Source organism: Artemia sp. Qi Xiang Cuo, chromosome 6 (genome assembly GCF_049724085.1).
Source record: "Artemia sp. Qi Xiang Cuo chromosome 6, ASM4972408v1, whole genome shotgun sequence".
Lineage (NCBI taxonomy): Eukaryota > Metazoa > Arthropoda > Branchiopoda > Anostraca > Artemiidae > Artemia > Artemia sp. Qi Xiang Cuo.
The window spans coordinates 3,209,138-3,232,028 of NC_142799.1; the positions used below are offsets into that span (position 1 = coordinate 3,209,138).

Genomic DNA, 22,891 nt, shown 5'->3' on the forward strand with positions numbered 1-22,891 from the left:
GCTTGGATTCCAAACTGGTGGGGAGGCACTTTACAACTAGCTTTAATGTCCGAAATTATGAGCTTTTCAAATAGCTTACAAAACACAGATGATACAGTAATGGGTCTGTATGACGATGGTTCATGAGCAGGTTTACCCTTTTTCAAAACTGGAGTGATCACACCTAAACAGAAAATATCCGGTACAATACCATGTGTTAGTATAATTTGGTAAGCTATTGCTAAATGCTCCGATAGAACTGGACCACCATTCAGTAGGTGTAGAGCACAGATTTGGTCGGCACCGGCGGATAATTTCTTCTTCAATTTTTGACAAAGGTGGGTTATTTTCGCACTAGAAATCACGAGGTAATTATGCTCTTTCGTCATAAGCTGATCGAGCTCTTCACTAAACTTTTTATTTTTCACTTCATCTGGTGGGGAGAATTCAGCAGCAAAATAATCTACCCATATTTCCTCATCTATATCACTAGCATTTTGTCCCGTACTTTCTACAGACCAAATTAAGGTTTTCAATGATTTTTGAAACTGTTTCCCGTTTGAGGCTACTACGATGTTTTCGTAGCTCTTTCGCGAACCGCCGTTTTGTATAAACCCGCAATTCATTAACTACCCCGCTTCTTGGCCGGTCGCACTCGTGCCAAACCCCCAGCCAGAACTTGGCAGCTGCTCTTGCCTTCACAAGCTCACTGTTAGAGGCCCATCCTTTCACTCGCGACCCACGTCGGACGCTACGTAATGGGACAGCAATCCTTTCAGCTACTCTCAAGGAGTGGCAAATTTCGTAGAAATACATGTTCAGTTGTAGGCGTATCTCGCTTTCTGTTAGGCCACAATCCCACTGTAGGAGGTGGAAAGGCACTTTAATTTTCTTCAAAATTTGTTCACAATTGAGCTGGAACTGCTCACGGACTACTTTTTTCCAATCACGTGCTGGCTCAGGCTTGGTTTTTGGAGCACACTGGGGACTGACGGCTGGTATTGCAAAAGAGAGAGGTAAATGATCCGAATAGGCACCGTCAGATCCAACCGAGACTGTCTCTATGTCCAGTTTGTAAGTTACTACATGATCAAGATTTGAGACGGTTTTTGCGGTACTGATATAGGAATAGCACTTATCCTTCTTAGCAACTTTAAATCCGCTTGGTAGGGCGTTCAGCAATAGTACAGCCCGAGGGCAGGAATGATCGTCAAGATTGCAGTTAAAGTCACCAAGAATTATAACAGGGCATGATTTCTGGACTAAACTGAGGAGGCACTTTCCGAGCTTCTGGCATGCTTTTGCAAACTTCTTTTCTGAAGCGATGTCATTGTAATTGGTTGGTAAATAAACATTTACGAAAGACACGCCATGCATTTTGGCAGCTTGGAACCATTCATTCTGCTCGACACACACGGGGGGCCCCGAGTTAGAGCGCGTGATTATGGCTAGGCCACCAGAGGGACGACCCCGAGTCCCAGATCTTCGCGCAGGTTGAACGAGGTAATGCATATCCGAGGAAAACTTTAGAAGGTTTACACTATCATTGGTCATAAAGTGTTCCTGTATGCAAATACAGTTATATTCTTTAGAAAGGTCAGTTAGAAGGGGGATTCTGTCCAACACTTTACCGTTCATATTCCAGCAGAATATTCGATTTTCCATTTACGTGCTAGTGTTAGGCTGGGCTTTGTTAAAGGGACAAGCAGCATGGTAGCAAGAGTGTCTACTAGAGCCGCAGTTTAGGCATTTTTGCTGATTACTACATGGGTTGTCCTTACTAGAGCTGTGACCATCGCCACCGCAGCGCGAACACCTTTCTGGTTGCGACCAGTCAGCTGCTAAATGACCAACAGCATGGCTCTTGAAACACCTCCTCGGTAGAAAGCGGAACTCTTCAATCCTGAACAGTTCTAAACAAATCTTCAGCGGGTTCGCGATAGCGTTTTCAAGTGTTTGTCGACTAGCATAGAATAACTTGAACGCTCTCGTAGATCCGCATTGCGCCACTTTATCGCAACCAGCAATTTGACAGAGTTCACTCTCGCTAACTGATGAGGGTACTCTTTTCATGATACCGACAAACTGGGGAACTTTGACTTTAGTGGTTATGTTCTTCCTTTTCATTGCTTCTGCAAGTTGGGTAGCGGCATCTCGAGACTGGACAAGAATCTTCCATTCATCGTTGCTACGTTTCAGAGTAAGAGAATCGGAGCTTACGTCGCTAGGGCAAACCTTTGCAATGAAGTCTTTCCGGGATTGTGGGGAGGTTAACTCAGGCGGCATATCGTTTGCTTTCACAACCACCGAGTAAAGTGGCTTTGATGGCGGATTCGCTGCTGAACAGGGAGTGGGTGAGCCCTGGGAAATAGCGTCGCTTATGGTAGTACATTGCTGCGATACCCCCGCGAGCTGCTGAGCACACTGTTAAGATGCAAGTTTGATCTTATCCGCGATAGCCCCTAATCCGGCATCAAACTTTCGACACATCTCGTTTACTTTTATTCTCACGCAGGCACTGACCTCATCAGGGCAGGTGGGCACTTCCTGCGGATCAAAAATTACGAAAGTAGACAAGGGCTTTTTCTCTTTAGCGCAAAGGGCTAGGATTTTCGCCATTTCCATCACATTATCAGAATCGTTTGCCGTTTTCCGATAGACGTAATCATAACCAATCTCATTGGCAAGTGTTATAAGTTTCTCCTTCGCACTAAGAATTTCAGCATGATCAAAGAATTCCACAGCTCGCTTAACAATGCTTTCAATTTTGTTCCCCGCTTGCATGGATCGCGTGAGAAAATTCAGTACAGCATTGCGTACGAGAGTCCCCATTGCTTACGTCACAGCATTCAACGCAATTTTCGGATAGCGTACACAAGTATAAGGGAAGCGTCGGGACCTGCTCACCTATTCCCCGCAATGTAAGGGTAACTAAATACCAGCAGGTACGTACGGCTCTTGCGGCAGGCACCCGCCCCTCTTCTGCTTACAACCTGTGTACGTTTACCTATCGGGAATATTATTTCGCGGCTCGCTTTGCATGGAAAATTCTTCAAAAGAATTTGATTTTATATCCAGATAATTCTTCAGACAACCAATCCTCACTCGATAGCCGATGAAAGTAAGCAAAGTAACCTTGACTATACTGAAGCCTATGCTGAAGTCATTTACTATCTAAATCACTTGACAGAGGCCATATAAGTTTATCCTAATTAGACAAACACATTTAAATCACACAATCTTCAATTCTCTGGTCTGTTGGTGGCTTTTTGACGAAATTTCACTGGACTTTGAATAAGATAACCAAACTTTCCAAACGTTTTCGGCTGCCGACTTTTTGGCTGATTTTTCAAATTCGCCCAAAAGAAATTATATTGGCAACTTCGGAGCGGCAACAGCGACAAAGAAAAGTCGAAATCAGGACACGTTGAAATCTCCAGGGAATTACACTTATATATCACCAACTAGAAACAAATCAAACACAATAAAAATCCAAGGTAAATAAGTATAGTATAACCCTTTAGGGTCTATTAATAAGGAAAATAACACACTAGGAATGGAAAAATGTCTATGACTCACTATTTGAGGCAATAATCCACAATTAGAAATTCATAATAACACATGGGTTTGTTGACATATCAAAAAGTGTTATTTTTATTTTTTATAGCTTATAGAGTCTTTTAGCTATAGTCTTTTAGCTTATAGTCTTATAGCTGAGAGACTTATAGCTTAGAGTCTTATAGTTTAGAATCTTATAGCTTAGAGTCTTATAGCTTAGAGTCTTATAGCTTAGAGTCTTATAGCTTAGAGTCTTATAGCTTAGAGTCTTATAGTTTAGATTCTTATAGATTATAGTCTAATAGCTTAGTGTTTTATAGCTTAGAGTCTTATAGCTTAAAGTATTATAGCTTAGAGTCTTATAGCTTAGAGTATTATAGCTTAGAGTCTTATAGATTAGAGTCTTATAGATTAGAGTATTATAGCTTAGAGTCATATATCTTAGTCTTATAGCTTAGAGTCTTATAGCTTATAGTCTTATAGTTTAGAGTGATATAGCTTAGAGTCTTATAGCTTATAGTCTTATAGATTAGACTCTTATAGCTTAGAGTCTTATAGATTAGAGTCTTATAGATTAGAGTTTAATAGATTAGAGTCTTATAGCTTATAGTCATAGAACTTAAAGTCTTTTAGCTTAGAGTCTTATAGAGTATAGTCTTATATATTATAGTCTTAAAGATTAGATTCTTATAGCTTAGATGATTATAGCTTAGAGTCTTACAGCTTAGATTATTATAGCTTAGAGTTTTATAGCTTAGAGTGTTATAGCTTAGAGTCTTATAGCTTAGAGTCTTATAGCTTAGAGTCTTATAGCTCATTTTCTTATAGCTTAGTTTTATAGCTTAGAGTCTTATATATTAGAGTCTTATAGCTTATAATCTTATAGCTTATATTCTTATAGCTTAGAGTCTTATAGCTTGGAGTCTTATAGCTTAGAGTCTTATAGCTTAGTCTAATAGATTAGAGACTAAGAGATTAGAGTCTTATATCTTATAGTCTTATAGCTTAGAGTATTATATCTTAGAGTCGTATAGCTTAGAGTCTTATAGCTTAGAGTCTTATAGCTTAGAGTCTTTTAGCTTAGAGTCTTTTGGCTTAGAGTCTTATAGCTTAGAGTCCTATAGCTTAGAGTCTTATAGCTTAGTGTCTTATAGCTTAGAGTCTTATAGCTTAGAGTCTTATAGCTTAGAGTCTTATAGCTGATAGTCATATAGCTTGGAGTCTTATAGCTTATAGTATTATATCTTAGAGTATTATAGCTTAGTGTCTTATAGCTTAGTCTTATAGCTTAGAGGCTTATAGCTTAGAGTCTTATAGATTAGAGTCTTATAGCTTAGAGTCTTATAGCTTAGAGTCTTAGAGCTTAGAGTCTTATATCTTAGAGTCTTATAGCTTAGAGTCTTACAGCTTAGAGTCTTATAGCTTAGAGTCTTATAGCTTATAGCTTAGCTCAGTCTTATAGCTTAGTGTACATTGGTCTAGCTCCCAAAAGGCCAATATTTATTTGGAAAGTGCATATACATAAGTCCCAAATCAAGGTCATCCCTACGCACAGAAAAGAAAAATTAAAAAAAAACATTATTGTTTTTGGTCAGCAAAGATTATTTTTTATTTTTTCAAACCAAAAGCAGTTACATAACACTGACTATTATGACTATTACAAACCAAAAGAAAAAGAAATCAGGGGCCATCAATAGTGTTATACATTTTGTGTATAAATTTTCTGAAGTAAACACCAACAGAGACAAGATATTTTGAAATTTTGTTCCATAAATGTCTAACACCAAAAATAAGTCCAATTTTATTTTAAAAGTTAATCAGCTTCAAATTTTCATTTTTAGGGTTACTAAGTGTCTGAAAATTGAGCCTAAGAAGGATTAGCCAACTTTATATTTCCCAGTCGGCTCAAAACTTTTCTTATTAGCTCATTGGGTTAAGGAGGTCCAATACAAGAAGAAAAAACTGCTTTTACACTTTCTTATGCAGTGGATTGATGCTATGTTTGGCAATACGAGGCCCAGAGCTCAATGCCTTCCGCAACAAGGTTAAACTGCAAGCTACCTTCTTGTCCCTGTAGAAAAGACACAACAACTGAAACGTCATTTCATGACCCATTGCGCCAGCAATAGCTCAGAAGAAATTTATCCTTAATTCTATATTTTTTTTATGAGAAGCAAAAAATTCTATACAGAATTGCAGCAAAAAACACGGTACAAAAATAACATGAATGTCAGTGAGTAATATTTACTAAACTTCCCTCTGAGGTACACCCTGAAAGTTCTGACTTAATTCCATAATTTTTTCCTGGCATATGACTTTTGTATTATTCCGAACAAAATGGCTGTCTAAAAATTTTAATCGGAATCATTTTCCTATTATTGCAAAGGTTCTAAAATCACAGAAGCTTTGCAATAAAGCAGAATTAAGAGCAGGCAATTCATTCAGTAGCCTACAGAGAATAAAAGGAGAGTTTACACGGCAGTCAATAGTCTATTACCGGCCAAACGCAAAAAAATAAATTCTTTTGAAGTTTTGTTAATTTTTTTCTGTGTCATTCACTTATGGTTTATTTCTTTCTTTTCTTTTATCAGGAAGACTATGTTTTATTTCAAAGTAGTTAGTAAAATAACTTTACTTGAGGTAAGGCATTAATTATTCAGTCAAATAATTGCGGGGTTATTTTTTATTCATAATACCAGGTCATGGTTAATCTTATTCATAAAATTCCTTAACATTTTTTCTTGCAATTTTCAAATAATGATTTAGTTACATTTTGATTGTTGAACTGTTTTGTCAAGATTGGAACAAGGGATTGAAATGGCTTTGGATTTAAGAATTCAGAAAATTCTCAGAAATGCCTCACCCTCATATAATATTGGATCACATTCAAAAGATAACCCGGTTCATACTGGAATTCAAGGTATAATATTGGTTTCGCTTATGTTAGGGATCTAACTTGAGTTTTTATTTAGTTGAACCTCAGCACATCCTGATATTTTCTTTTTAGTACTTTAGCTTTAGAAGTAGTTGTAGAAGTAAAAGCAGCAGTGATATTAGTATTGGTAGTAGGGTGCATAAATAACCTTTTGGTCAATTAAACCTCCCCCTGAGGTACACCCTGAAAGCTCTGACTTAATTCCATAATTTTTTCCTGGCATAGGCTATTTCCTTTTTACAATTTGCATGCATATAGTATGTCTTAATTTAGTTCAAATTTTCGCCTTCATACCCTTAGCATTATAGTACTAGCGTCATAATAGTAGTGTTTGCACCAAGAGCAGCAGTACGAACATGTTGCCTTTTGGCCAGCTGAATATTCGTCTCACGATCAACCCCGGAAGCATTGTTATATGACTTTTGTACTATTCTGAACAAAATGGCTGTCTAATTTTTTTATCGGAATCATTTTGGGAGAAAGGGTGAAGGGGGGTGGTTATCTTCCGATCAATTTTAACTTTTAAAAAGGGAAATACAAATTTTGAATTGAAATCGAATGGGAAATAGTTCACAGGGGACTTAACACCCCCCCCCTTAACTAACTTAAACTGACTGTATATTAAACAGTAATCTATATGAAAGATGTTGTTCTATCCCATTTCGTAGAGTTATAATGAGAGAAAGTTTGAGATGGTTGTGGCACATTTTATAGAAGACATATTTCCAAAGATCTAGGTTTTTGACCATCCATTTAGTGCCAAACGAAAGGCAGGTCCTCCTTAAATGAGGTTGAAAAAATAGGAATTTCTCGGGAGTGTGTAAAGAGGGAGGCGTTGAATAGATTGGGCTAGCGGAGGTGTATATGCAAGTGTGCCTCAGCCGGCTTGGTGCAACAGTGAGTTGTTAGTGGTAAATATAGTTTTTAGATATATTGTCACTCTTTACTTAGGTTAATTAAAAAAAAACTTTTGTTAAAAAAAGTTTTTCAAAAAGAAGTAAAGAACTCAATTAAACCAAAAATGAACAAAAATAGAATCAAATAATCTACCAAGCATACAACTACCACAAATCACTATCAATAAATAAATGAAACCCAAAACAAACAGAAATCAAAATAAATAACAGAGTCAAACTCAAACGAGCAGAAATTAATATGAGTAGGGTGCTAAAACCCTATGCTCTCTAAAAGCCAGAATATAATTTGTACTTTACTGAATAAAATTCAAATGAATTTACTGAAAAAAATGTACATTCTCAGTTTAATATACATATGCTAATATTTATTTCTTAAAATCTTAATTAATTTTGATTTCTTAAAGTTTTAAAAATAAAAACATTAAACAGAAAGTATTTTCAGTTCTGATCAAAATGAGCCCTCTCCTGATTTTCTACAATCACTGGTTCAATACGATCTCCCCTGAGATAAAAAAACAACAACAAATAAACACACATCTGTGATCTTTCTTCCGGCACAGAATGGAAAATTCCACATTTTTGTACAGAGGAGCTTGAAACCTATTCAGTAGGTTTTTCTGGTATGCTGAATCTGATGGTGTCATTTTCATTAAGGTCGCTTGATGTTTTGGGGGTATTTCACCTTTTTTTAAAAATTGGGCAAATTTTCCTAGGCTTGTCACTTTTGATGGGTAAAATTAAATTTGATGAATTTTACATATTTTGGAGAAGCATCAAAATTTGCTTCTTCTGGTGTATCTATTGTTATCAAGAATCTATTTCTTAAAGTTCCGGTTACTATTGAGCCACATCAATCCTTACTTAAAGTTTGTTAACACGAACTGCTTGTTTATAAAAAAAAATCAAATAAATCTAAGAATAGGGAGAGATTATCAGCTCTTGAAAACATTGTCACTGAACTGAGAAGTATTTTAAGTAACTGTTCAATGATAATAAATCGATGAATTTAGTCTCAATGATTCCTTATTGAGAAAAATACAAATTATTGATCTTTGCGTTGAAGGGGTGTCACAACAGACAGTTAAGCTTTTTCTGAAATGCTTAGAACTATTGAATAGATACATACAATATAAATGTATGACCTTCAAATGCCTCCCAGTTTCAGGGGTAGTATTTGGACGCGATGATACGTTCTTGACTATGCCTAAAAAAACAGTTTGGAAAATTTTTAAGGAAGAATAAGACAAGCTTAGCCTGTGGAGACCTATGTAAGGTCTTAGATAGATGCAAATACCAGTGTAGTTTATCTTCTTTTATTACGGTATTTGGATAAATCTCTACATTTTTAGGAGCTGGGAGTGATCCATACAGACTTGAAGCCAGAGAATATAATGCTCATAGATCCTGTTCAACAGCCGTGCCGAGTCAAGGTGATTGATTTTGGAATGTCTTGCTACTCAAGCAATGTAGCACTCAACCCTACTTTACAAACAATACATTATAGATCCCCTGAAATTATTTTAGGTAAGTTTTGACAATGTTAAAATTCCTTGTCAATCAATTCAATCAATTCTGTTCAATACCTTCCCTAAAATAGGAGGGTCCGATAAGAACAAAGACCAAACCATCTTCCATGTAGAAATGAGTAGTCAAACAACTCGTGGTAATGACCTGTAAGTAAAGACCAACTCGATAAAATAGTAGTGTGAACCCTAAAAAACAGAATTTTCAAAACAATAGATACATCCACAAATCAGCATCGATAAATAAATGAAACCCAAAACGTACAGAAATTACGATAAATAACCGATCAAACTCAAAACGAGCAGAAGTTAACATGAATTGGGCGTAAAACCCCTATGCCTTCCCATGGCCAGAACATAATTTGCACTTTACTGAAAAAAATATAAATGTTTTTACTTTTATAACTTTAATAAATCAAATAATTTTAACATTAACTTTAATAAATCAAATAATTTTAACATTTTGATGACTAAATATCAGTATATGTTTATTAAACTGACATTGCACATTCATTTGTATTTTTTCAGTGAAGTGCAAATTGGATTCTGGCCTTGGGAAGGCATAGGGGTTTTGAGCCCTACTCGTGTAAATTTCTGCTCGTTTTGAGTTTGACTCGGTTATTTATTGTAATTTCTGTTCGTTTTGGGTTTCATTTATTTATCGACGCTGACCTGTGGTAGTTTCACGCTTGGTAGATTATTTTATTTTATTTTTGCTCATTTTTTGTTTAATGGAGTTCCTTACTTTTTTTTGAAAAATTTATTTTGTGGAAAAAGTTTTTTAAATTAATCTATAAAAATGACACCCGATTCAAATTTTCAGCAACAACGCCATCATTAAGGTCTTGCAATTTCTGGTACTAGTAGCAGAAGTTTTTTTCTTTTTTTCGGTATCAAATTTGTTGTGCTTATTAATTCGTTATTATTAGCTTCGCATAGCTGGTTTGGACTAGCCCATATATATCAATTCCTATAAATATTTTCAACAAAGAAATTTTTCCTTTCAAAATATTGAAAATCCTTTTATCATATTATTAGTTTTGTTATTTCTACATGAATACCAATGAATACAATGAATACAATGAAGCTGGTTTGGACTAGCCCATATATATCAATTCCTATAAATATTTTCAACAAAGAAATTTTTCCTTTCAAAATATTGAAAATCCTTTTATCATATTATTAGTTTTGTTATTTCTACACGAATACCAATAAAATTTATCTTTTTATCTTTTATTTAGGATTAACCTTTTCTGAGGCAATTGATGTGTGGAGTCTGAGATGTTTGCTGGCAGAACTATTTCTTGGAGTGCCTTTATATCCTGCATTACATGAGTACGACCTTATCAGGCAAATTACGATAAATCGAGGCAACCTTCCAAATACTATGCTAAAAGTTGCCTTTTATACAGCAGAGTTCTTTAGGAAGGATCCAAAATCAAACTACTATTTTTGGAAACTGAAAGAACCTGATCAGTATCACCTAGAATTTGGTAAGTTTTCTGTTCTCCTTGCTTCTTAGGAGAAGGAAAGAGGACAATCTAGTGTCTGCATATATATTTTCTTATGAGTCGCATTTATAAGTTTTACATTGTTCCTTAGACTGAAATTCGTAATAGAGGAGTCTATTTTCCCCAAAAGCCATAAATACTGACTTTTGTTATGCTTCACAACATGAGAATATGAGATGTGCCTTTTTCTTTTCGCGCCGAATTCTTAACATATAAATTTTTAATTGCAGAAGAAACAAAATCGATTTTATTCTTCATTCTGATTCATTTAATCAGTTCAATTAGACTACTAAATTATCTTTGCTATTGTGATCGTTGCATCTAATGCACAGTAACACGAGAAATCAGTTGTGTTGTTACAGATGTATACAGATACTGACCATTCTCTGATCTGCCGTATGTTTTGGGGGTCGAAGATGCAACAAAATTAAATTTTACTATCAAAATTGGGAGCAGCGCCCTCATATACGTAATAATTCCTGCTCTCTTTAAGTTTTGATGTTGCTCCTTACGCTCAGTTGAAATTATATTTGTATTTGATTTCTGATCTTTTTTAGATAATGATCTTTTTTCTGATCTTTTTTAGTTAAAAATACTAAATAAAATTTAAGTGTTCGTTCTAAGTGAGAAATCAAAATAACTACTTGAAAGATGAAAAATTAACTTCATGTTGAATTTTTCTTTAATTTCGTTGACACGGTTAACTTAAAATCATTAGCGATGCTAATCTTAATAAATATTTATTAAGCTTCATTCATCATTATAATGCATATTAAGGCCAGAGCTAATAAAAAGTCCCAAGTTCATAATTAATCTGTATTAAATTTAAAATAAATAAGCATTACGTTAAATTTTTACTAAAAATTCAAACTAACTAACCTGACTTATCTGAGAACACAATGAAACATTACATGAAAACAGTTCCTGTCCAAGATTTTTCTTTCGGCCGATTTTTTGGCATTCAAGGTTTTTTATTTGGCTATTTCAAATATAAAATATTTTTACTGCTCTGCTAGATTTTTGTCAATGCAGTAAAGTTGAAACGTATAAACATATTAAAAATTACTAGTCACATTTGACCAGGTTTTTTATCCTTGAAAAGTATATATCAAAAATATCACTCACTTCAGCCGGAAAATAAAGTTCCACTTAACCAATCCATAGCATAAGCTTTCATTCTCACCTTTCTTGGTGTTTTTCATATGCAAAGTTGTCTATTTGTTGTGCTAGAACAAATATAGTGCAATAAACGAAATTGGAATTACATGGAACTAAGAAATCATAACCAGAAGAAACATTTTAAGTCCTTTTATTTAAAGTTGTAGCCTCCATAGAACAAAAATTAAGATTCATCTTTCCAGTTTTTAAACTAAGTGTGTCAAACAGATTCATATTTTGATCTAGCTAACATTCACTGGCAATGAAATTTCAGTTTTAACATAAATTTTGATCTTTTCCTGCCATTTATTTTGACTGGATTTTTGTCTGGCTTCTTAGTGCTTTTTTCAAATTGAGATTAAAATAGTGTATAGAAATTTCAAATCATTTAATCAGAATGCTTGCAAATAAATGGGTATATGAATAGATATTATATACATAAGAACTATTGATTAGGCCTTTTTTTATGAAAACCACAATCCCATTTTGGTTGTTCTGCTTCGCGTCCCTGAATAAACATTTTGTTTTCAGGCATCAAGCCAGAAGAAGGCCTAAATTACATTTTTAATTGCTTAGAAGATATTACTGAAATGGGTACACCTTCTGAATTACACGGCAAATGTCTACAGGCAGAAAACACCGACAGACTCGAATTTGTTGAAATGCTTAAAAAAATGTTAGCATTGGATCCGGTAAGATTGTTGCTTCCTTTTACCAGAAATCAGTATTTTTTTTTATTTGTTTCCATAATTTCGTTTATTTTTATCCATGGTCTTCAGAATAAAAAAGGTCAAGAACATGAAAAAATTTGTAGATGTTTAATTAATCTGAGGTATTTCTTCAGTGGTTGAAAAAAAAAATGTTTTGCCATCTTTTACAGTTTTCTTGGATGTATCCTTTAGGCCAATTTTTACAAACCACCTTATTACTTTTGTTGTTGACATACTTCACTTAAAACAACTTTGAAATGTTTATATTTGATATTTGATTGTTATTGATTGATAAGCTGTTTTAGAACAGAAGATTTTCTCTTACTGTTAAGGTGGAGACTTCTTGATCAATTATGAAAATAAACAACAATTCGGAGCACATTAATGGTGTTAGAAATTTAATTTATGTCAAAAACAAATTAAAGAAACTCTTGTTGTTTAGGAGATTATTATTTACAAGTTAGACAAACTTAGGAATTTGAAATTAAGTCTTTTTAGACTAAAGTGTTGTAAAACCGAGCTTTATACTGTAAATTGTCTTGAGCACAGAACTGCAGAAAATTCAGAATCAGCCGATTGACTTTGAAATATAAAAGAATAATACTAGTGGACTTGAAGTTTTGGTGTTCAGGGTGCGCCTTGGTGCCACTGATTGAGTTCTATGTTTTTCTGATAAACACATTTCTATCGAACGGCTCTATTTTGCGTGAGACAATTGACAAACTATGTATCAAAGTTATGTTTTGACACATGTTTATTTTATAGGGGAAACGCCTAACTCCTGCCAAGGGATTGGTTCAAAGTTTTTGTACAATGGATCATCTGTCAGATTACAAACACAGTCCTTACATTACAGAGGCAATCAAACTGATGGACATTTGTAACACGAGCATCTACAATCATTCTAGAAAAAGAAGCTACCAGAGATCGTTCCCTCAGCAACCTTAATTTGCCAGTCCCTTTTCCACTGGTGGATCCAAGGGGAGACCCTGTCCCCCAGGAAATTTTCTGGTACCATCATTCCTTGTTTCTTTCTGTTTTTCACTCAGTTTAAAAATAATTTTGATAATTTGGTCAATTATTGGCACCCTTTTCAAAATGAACCCCCATTCCATGATTTTGCTCTAGACCTACCTTTGCCTTCTTCCAATCTAGAGGTTCCCTTTGGTTCCTACAATTTTCTTTTAATGCTAGCAGATAGTGTTGTAAAATTATCATATAATGAAAACTCAGTAAGTAAAATTGGTAAAATAAGGCAAAATTGGTAATATAAGGTAAAATTTGTAAAAAAAAAGGTAAAATAAGGTTATCTCTTTAATATTTTGCTTCCTACAATTTCCCTTTAAAACTAGCAGATGTTTTTTGTAAAATTGCCGTATAATAAAAACTCAGTAAGTGAAATTGGTAAAATAAGGGAAAATCGGTAAAAAAAAGGGTAAAATATGGTACTCCCTATGAAATACAGGGTAAAATTGTGTTTTAGAATTGCCCTGTAGCTACAAGACCAGTTGAACATTTCTTCAAAGCATCACTCACAGGTTTTAATGAAATTTTTTAATGATTCTGATTTTCGGGGCTTATAAAAGGTAATGCCCCTTCATCTAGAGCTTCATCAATTTAATTAACTGTCTAGTTTATCCCTTTGGTAATCTTGTGCCTAGGAAAATACCTAAGAAATTGGACAGTTCCTGATTTCGGACATCCATTTGGTAAAATCAAATGGACGAAAAAAATAAAATAAATAAGTTAAATTTATCATTATTTGGAAGTAAATCAAATATACTTAAATAGCCGTGTCCAGCCACATTCCTCATATCATATACATGTTATTTTCATTTATTTATGAAAGTACCGAATACAATTAAAAAATAACTTTGTAACACTTTGATGACTTTGATTAACTAAGCACTGGATCATGACAGCGGAACATTTAGTCACTTTCCCAGTCATTAAGACTGTCTTCAACAGGATTTGCCTGCAAATATAGCTCCTCTCCTTCAGATTCTGGCTCAGGTGACCGTGTCTGTTCCAAAGCCCATTTGGTAGTAACTGGTTAGAAAAGGGCCTTAGAACTTTTGATTTCCAATTGACTTAGCCTCTTCCGAAGCTTATTCGATCACCCCTTCCACATAAAGTGCCTCTGGGGAAAAAATAACAAATATTTATACATTGAACCTCTATGAGTCTATGCCTTTACTATAGGTAATGCACTACCTTACCCTGACTTAAACAGGAGAGTAAAAATTTCAATTTCTCTTCCAATGAAAATCCTGGAATTATCCAAGGGTAAAACAGGGAAGTATTTTACGTAGGAGATATTCAGCAGGGATATTCTTTCTGGAAGGGGGGGGGCGTAAACTCCAGTTCCCGGGATGAATAAAAAGTGTCACTGAGATGTGAAATCTAAAATAAAAACAAGGATATTAATTCTGCTTTGACCCCCTTTATTGTTGAAAATCCAGATCATGTAGTTCTTTTTGATGAGGCAACTTTAATATTTGAAGCAAATGGCCTTCCACATTCTTTTAGGAGGTAATTAAAATTAAAAAAGAATCAATAAATAGAGACCTAGCTTTAAATAGAGATACTGGCGATATTCCTATAAACCCAAATTAAAATAACTTAAAAATAAAGAATTAAAAAAAAAATGTCTTCAGTTTAAATTAAGATTCTCTGACCACACATTTAATGAGAATTTGGTCAGCAGATAAGCTAAGTCAATTACTAAGCAGAGAATTCTTACCCAATCTAATTGGTGAATAGTGTTTCGTTTGTTATGGCTTGATTTGTTTGGTTGTCTTGGTTCAGTCTTTCTTCAGCTCAGTTACAGTTAATTCAAAATATTAGTTTTCCTTCTTATTTTGAAGACGGCTGGGAAGAAGTCCCTGACAATATATCTGCCTCTATCATTTTCGCTTCCTTTTTTTGTCCGCTGGCTGACATTACCCTCATTTTCTTGGCTTTTTTTTTCTTGTTTGTCATATGTCAATCCTGCTTCTAGCCCTTTCTGTCTTTAATAGTTTACAGAACTAATGTAATTTTATTTCACCTAATAATTCACCATTTCAAAATTATGAACACCTTTAATATGATACACTTTAGCGTTCTGATAGCAAGATACAAAAAACAAATTCATATTCAATTCTTTTTTTCTGCCAGCCCCTATGCGCTTTTGTGCCATGAAAATTGCAAGGCGACGTAAAATATGTCAGTAAAATGTCTAAGATACTGGTAAAACACGTAATTTACGTAAAATACATGAAATACAATATTTAAAGGGTCCGTAAAATTACGGTAAAATACGTAAAATACCCAAAAATTACCATGACCAATTTTGCCAGTTACAACAATACCACCTGACGTATAGTGGCCCTGTTTCTAGAGACATTTTGAAAGGAAGTTGATTGAAGAAACTTAGCCAACTTCTTGGGATATCAGTATTTATTCTGGTAAAAAAGCTTTCCAGATATTATAATACACAACATTCACTTCATCTTTATTCTGATTAATACTGACGACATTACCGTTACGACTCACCTTTCAGACAAAAGTGACCATAGTCAAGGCTTTAAAGAAATGTTGCTATTGATACCACTATGTATCTATTTGTAATAGTCAGTTCCAACATTATTTTATAATTTATGAAATTTATTGATGAGCTGAAGTCTGATTATTTGTCAAATATTTGTGTTCTAGTTGTGGGAATAAACATAAGAACCACGGCAGACTTTAGTGGATCTGTGAAAAGATACGTTTGAAACTTGCAACAGGAGCAAAGACAGAAATTAATTATCAAATATCTTAAATCTTAACCAATGCTCGTATTTAAGTATATTCTCATTTACCTTTGCATAAACAGTCAAGGATGCTAATTTTTTGTGGCTCATTTGTTTTCAATTTATAATTTCTTGTTTTCATTTACTTTTAATTAACTGTTTTAAATTTCTAGCCTGACGTTCCCAAAAATGGTAGTGACTTTTGATTGCAATTTTTTTTTTCAATTTGCTTCCATGTCCGACTGTGATTGATCTTGAGCAATATCTTTTGATTTAAGTTCATAATCTTAGCTAAATCTCCCTTTAAGGCTCAAGAAAGTCCTGTCAAAAAGAAGAGTTGGATATCTAAAGACTGTACTTCAATGCTGCTGGAGCAGTGAGATTTAGCGATTACACAGAACCACCGGTCAAAGTTTATGGACGTCCATTTGAGGCCACGGTTACGAAGAGAAATACACCCAACCCCAGTTTACGTGTTTTTCTTAGTCGGGGTACTGCTGATGCAAGTAAAATAAACAATCACGAGCTTTGTTCGACTACAGAGTTTTCGTCAATTTCAGATTTGTTACTTGTGAAGAATAAGCTCTGAAAACTAAATTCTAAAGTGATTACACATTTGGATTGTTTAGTATAACTGAGGAATTTTCAAATAAACAGTGCCAAAAGCTGTTTTGCGACCGTTAGTTTACTCTTGCATAACTTTATGATGGTATTGAAAAAATCTTTTATAAAGGTAATGTTCATTGTCAAGAATGATATAACGCTATGACCGCTTATATTATATTAAAATTGTATGTTTACACATTAGTTTTACAATAAAAAAATTAAATTTTCACACTTTTATTCTTTATTTATAATTTATAAAAGTCGCAGATGAAATAGACCGCATTATTTGTTTGTGCCTCATTTTTATGTTCATGAAGAAGTAAGTTTGAGTTAGTTGACGAGTGTTTAAGTATACATGACCCTTGGGAGCTTCATAACATGATATATACCTGACACTAAGCTGTGTTGAAAACAATCTTTTTTTCAACCCTTCACCGTAATACGTGGATGATCTCATCAAGTTTCAATGCATCCCCAGCTAATTGCAGCCAAATTTCTACACTTCCAGAAGACCACGCATGTGGGTAATTACACCCAAGATGAATAGAGTGGTGTCGAGTATGGGAGTGGAAGTTTATTTGCCTCCCTCTATAGTTAGTAAAAACTATATTTGGGGTTTTCTTGTACTTATCTCTTAGCCAGTACACACTCAAGAAATTGGATCTATAGAATCAGGCAAAGACTGGTTTATTGCTGATTGTAAACTGAGACAGTTTGGTTCAGTGGAAAACTACATTGTAGGTATATTTTAATAAAAGTTTGGTTGGTAGTTTGGTTAGGGTAGGTTACATTTGGCATGCAGACCCGCGATGCTTAACGACCAACCGCCCTAATGGTCAAACATTTAGAAAATTGTCTTTAAACTTTTTTAAAGTATCCCTACTTGACACAAAAAGTCTGAAGGGCTTCCTAATTCAATTTTTTTATAGTTAAAAAGTAATACTCTACAAGCAGTTTGTATATGTTAACTTTTACTGTTCAGACCTTTAGCTGTCATACAGTAAGACTGTAATTAATTCAACTATCGCAGTCCAGGGCTCAAACGTACTACTTGATTAGTGTCGTCGTTAATATTGGATGATCTAGTAACTATTTTATTATTTTTCGTCCCGCCTAGAACGAAAACTGAGTCGCTTATGAGAATCTCTTCCTCTTCCCCCATAGAACTTTCTTCTTTTTTTCCTGAAAATTACATGTAGCTGTCTGGACACATTAAAACAAAGTGCATTTCTGCCTGTACGTTAAATGTACTGCTTCCAATGCATTGATTCGCGTACTGTTTTAGTCAGCAGTCTGTTTCTTAGCTTGGTTTTCAGGTTCTCGATCTTGTTAAATCTCCAATTGACATATGGATTGACTGTGGACAAGTAAAGATATAAAGCATAAAGTCAAATTGCTCTTCAAAACTCAATTCGTTGGTTCTACGTATTCTTTGAATGACCAAATACAGATGACTGGACTTCAAATAGTTCTCAAACGCGTGTTATTTCTTTTTTGTTTAATAAAACAGTTTAAAGCCACAAACAAATCTACCATGAACTGTTCAAAATCCTGTAGATCCATGTTTCAACTGCCTAAAATTCTTTATTCAGTATATTGTCTCTTCTGTAGAACAAACGAAGGAAAGTAAAAACTAACTCTCACAAAGGCGTCTTGCTTGAAGGCAAGAACTTTTGAAGTCTTTTCTGTTATTCCTTGAATTCGAGCTGGGTCATCTTTTCTGTGGTTTGCGATGATCGAGAGAAATAGGTTACACTGCTCCAAGATTTGTTAAACCAGTACTTTTAGAGAAATCCGTGGCCTGCTTGCAGTCTGAAGCAAATAATGATCTTCCACCTGACCAAATCCTGATATCTTTAAAGTTAGTCCTGCCTCTTTGAACTGTTTGTCACAAATCCTACAATATCACGCACAAAAATGTTAATTCTTTTTTGTAACTTTTAATTATATCTTTCAATTGTAAACATTACTTATATTAACAGAATAAAAAATACTTAAAAAGACAGCGATAAAAAAAAATTCGTAAGAAAGACGTATATGAGAGGGTTTGCCCTCTCCTCAATACCTTACTTTATACGCTTAAGTTTTGTATAGAACTCATTCTTAACGAATCGAAATGAAAAGTCAAACTTTAGCTTACAGAGCGAAGTATTAAGGAGGGGCAAACTCCCCCTTTTGCATAATAATTTCTGTTCGTTTCATGTTTTAATGTTGCTCCTTACTTTCAGTTAAAAAAAAACATTTTTTTTTTAAATTTAATTAAGCTTAAAGCCAAATTGCTCTTCAAACTCAATTCTTTGGCTCTACGATATTCTTTGAATGACCAAATACAGATGGCTAAACTTCAAATAGATCTCGAATGCATTTTATTTCTTTTTTGTTTAATAAAACGGATTAAGTTGACAAAAGTTCTGTCATAAACTGTTCAAAAGCCTGTAGATCCATGTTTCAACTGCTTAAAATTCTTTATTCAGTATATTGTCTCTTCTGTAGAACAAACGAAGGAAAGTAAAGACCAATTCTCACATAGGTGTCAAGCTTGATGGCAAGAATTTTAGAAGTCTTTTCTGTTACTCCTCGATTTCCAGCTGAGTCATCTTCTCTTTGGTTCGCGATGATCGAGAAAAACTGGTTTCACTTCTCCAAGATTTGTTAAACCAATACTCTTAGGGAAATCCGTGGCCTGCTTGCAGTCTGAAGCCATTAATGATCTTCCACCTGACAAAATCCTGATATCCTTATAATTAGTCCTGCCTCTTTGAATTGTTCTTTCACAAATCCTACAATATCACGCAAAAAAATGTCAATTCTTTTTGGTAACTTTTTAATATATCTACGTATATGAAGGGTTTTACCCTCTCCTCAATACCTTACTTTATATGCTAAAGTATCTCATAGAACTTATTCTTAACGAATTGAGATGGAAAGTCAGACTTTAACTTAAAGATAGAAGCAATAAGAAGGGGTGAACTCCCCCTATATGTATAATAATTTTTGTACGTTTCATGTCTTAATGTTGCTCCTTACAGTCAGCTAATAAGCTTGATTTTTCTGTTTAAGCTCTTATCAATTTTAAATAATGCCGTGAAATCCGGCTATCCTTCAATATAAATTCCCTTACTTCTACAGAAAATCTCTCAATCAAAATGTCTTCCTGAGTAAAATCCACCCCTACCCTTCCAGGAAAATTCCCCCTAGACAATTCCTTTCTAGCTGAAAATTCCCTATGGAAATTTTTTTCTCGGACGATACCAGGTGAAAATTTTCTTAGCGCACTTCCATTTGAAGAAGGCTTTAATTTCTAATTGCTTTTAAAATAATACCGGAAATCACTTCCTCTGTGGGAGATTTTTCCAGCAAATACCCCCCTATAAGAAAGTTGCTCCGACAGAAAGTTCCCTCTGGACAATTTATCCCGTGGAAAAGTCCAACCTGGGGAATTTCTTCCACAGAATATCCCCCCCCCCAAATGCAAAGATAATCTAGATAATTCCAACCCAGTAAAAATTTCGCTCCCCCGGACAATGACCGTTAACATATCAACATGTAAAATGGAGTAGGCAGAGAGAAAGTAAGGCAAACAAAAATAATTTTCTATTGGCTACTTGCCCTTCAATCCTTTTAGTCATTTAAAAAAGGCACTAGAACTTTTAATTTCCGTTTGAATGAGCCTTTTTCTCATTAATATTCTTTCCTATATTTATATTGATACTCTTGGACTGTTGGTTCTATGCAATCATCCTACAAAAAACAAACACGAATCCGTGGTCTTTTTTCTCCCAAAATAAACAAAATTTCACTTTATTAAGGATGGAAGCTGGTAACTTCTACAATAGGGTTCTCGGATACGCTGAATCTGATAGTATGATTTGATTTTTATTAAGATTCCTTGACATTTAGGGTCTGTTTCCTCATACCCCTTCTCTAAAATCAGGCAAATATTCTTGGGCTTGTAGACTTTTATGGGTAACAACAAACTTTATATTATATATATATATATATATATATATATATATATATATATATATATATATATATATATATATATATATATATATATATATATATATATATATATATATATATATATATATATATATATATATATATATATTCCTTAGCTAACAGTTCTTTACCCCAAACTGTTTGATTTACTTACAGCCTAAATTGTTATTTTAATTTATGTCCATCGAAATTCAGGTGAAATATTAGGTATTTTATGGCGTAAAAGACCTTTGTTTTGCATAACATACTTTTTGAAAAAAACAATTCACGATTCTTAGAAATTAGCAAAGAAACAGGGTTATACTGGCCCTTTAATGTTCAATCTTAACACAAATATACATAATTTAAGTTGACAGTAAATAAATCATCACTGCTCCATAATGACAACATAGCATAGAAGAAAAAATTGAGTTCACTCAGACCTAATAGTCTTACAAACTTTTTGTGGTAACGAACTGTATTTAAGAGCGACCAGGCTCAATAGTGACCGAAACTTTTAAAAAAGAAATTTTTAATACCAATAGATATATGAAAAGAATTGTCTTATTATGCTGAATCCAAATATATAAGTTCCATTAAGTTTAACTATACCCATCAAAAGCTACGATCCTGATAAAATTTGTCTGATTTTCAAAAAGAGGGGTAAAGACCCCCCGAAGTCATAAAATTTTAATGAAAGTCACACCAGCAGATTCGAAGTATGAAAGAATCTTACTATAGAGATTCCAAGGTCCTATCTGCCAAAATGTCGAATTTGGTAATTTTTGCCAGAAAAAATATCACGGATGCGTTTTTTTTTATTATTTTTATCCCCCAGAGTTGATTGTATGAAACCAGTGGGCCTAGAACGCCAGGAGAGGGCTTATTCTAACAAAACCAAAAAGTTCTAATATACTTTTTAAGGGACCAAAAAAAAATTGGAGGGCAACTAGGCCCCCTTCTACGCCACTTTTTTCCCAAAATCATCCGATGAAACTTTTTAGATTAGTAATTTGTTCAGCATAATTGAAAGGCCCAATAAATATGTCTTTGAAGATAGCATGATCCTCCAGAGCAACTGGGGAAAGGTCGTTAAATTAAAAAAAAATTGCCCATTGTTTACGTATAGTACTTGTTATTGGGAAGTATGCAAACATATTTTAGGTGGGGATGAGAGGACAAATTTTCTGCTGGTGATATTTTTCACGGAGAGAATTTTCTATGAAGAGACAAGTTTACAGTGGGTGACATTTTCAGGTGAAATTTTATACGGGCGGAATTCGCCAGAATTCCTATACGAAAGTTCTTTATGTGTCTTGCTTTCTCTTTACTGATCCAATTTTAAGTGTGGAGATGTTTAGGGTAACTGCCCAGGGTAAATTTTCACCGGGATTGAATTTTCCAGAAGATATTTCCGTGGGCAGGTGGATTTTTCCATGAAAGTTGAGCTAGATATCCCTGTGTTTAAAAAAAAAGATCAGAAATCATAGGCAGCGCAATAGCGCTGCCTGAGTAAAGAACGATGTTTGCACAATGTATTATTTTTTTTTTTCTTTGTTTTGGTTTGTTTCTTTTAGACCAGGGCACTTCGTATCGAGTGAGTTGTCGTAGGAACTTCGAAAACGGCTTATTCAATTCTCCGTTCTCGCCATTCAATTCTCCAAACACTTTTGATCAAAATATTGATGTAGCCATTATGTTCAGCCTAGTTGAAAAGTTTGGAAATTATATCTTTGAATATGACAACCTCCCACGGCCCTCAGGACTAGGGTTATAAGTTATGCCCTTGGGGCATATAAGGTTGTTATAGAAAGTGTTGTCGTAAAAACTTCAAAAAAGGCTCATTCGATTGGAAATTGAGAGGACTAGTGCCTTTTTATCAGTCAAAAGTTATCGGTTGGCAAATGTCCCACCCCCACCACACCCATCATTTCCTAAGATACTTCCAATAGAAAATTCAATAAACATTATGTTCAACTTAGTTGAAAGTTCTGGAAATTATGTCTTTGAGGCTGACAAATCCCCCCCAGCCCTTAGGGCAAGGGCTGTAATTTACCCCTTGGGGAGATATAAGGTTTTTTTTATAGAAAGCGTGGTCATATAAAATTCAGAGGGGGCTCGATGGATTGGTAATCAGTAGCTCTAGTGCCATTTATAAGAGTCAAAGTGATCCGACGGCAGCTACCCCCCCCCACACACACACACACTCACACGCGTAGTATTGTCCCGAAATG

The 22,891-nt window shown here is 34.4% G+C and overlaps 1 protein-coding gene across 1 annotated transcript; it reads left to right on the forward strand.

Annotated features, from left to right (window-relative positions):
• Positions 1-9,965: 9,965 nt before the first annotated feature.
• LOC148950797 (homeodomain-interacting protein kinase 1-like) lies at positions 9,966-16,882 on the forward strand. Its single transcript, XM_089090435.1, has 4 exons — positions 9,966-10,002; positions 10,154-10,405; positions 12,113-12,273; positions 13,057-16,882. Exons 1-4 carry the CDS (start codon positions 9,966-9,968, stop codon positions 13,237-13,239), a joined length of 633 nt encoding a protein of 210 aa, XP_088946561.1. The 3' UTR covers positions 13,240-16,882.
• The last annotated feature ends 6,009 nt before the right edge of the window (positions 16,883-22,891 follow it).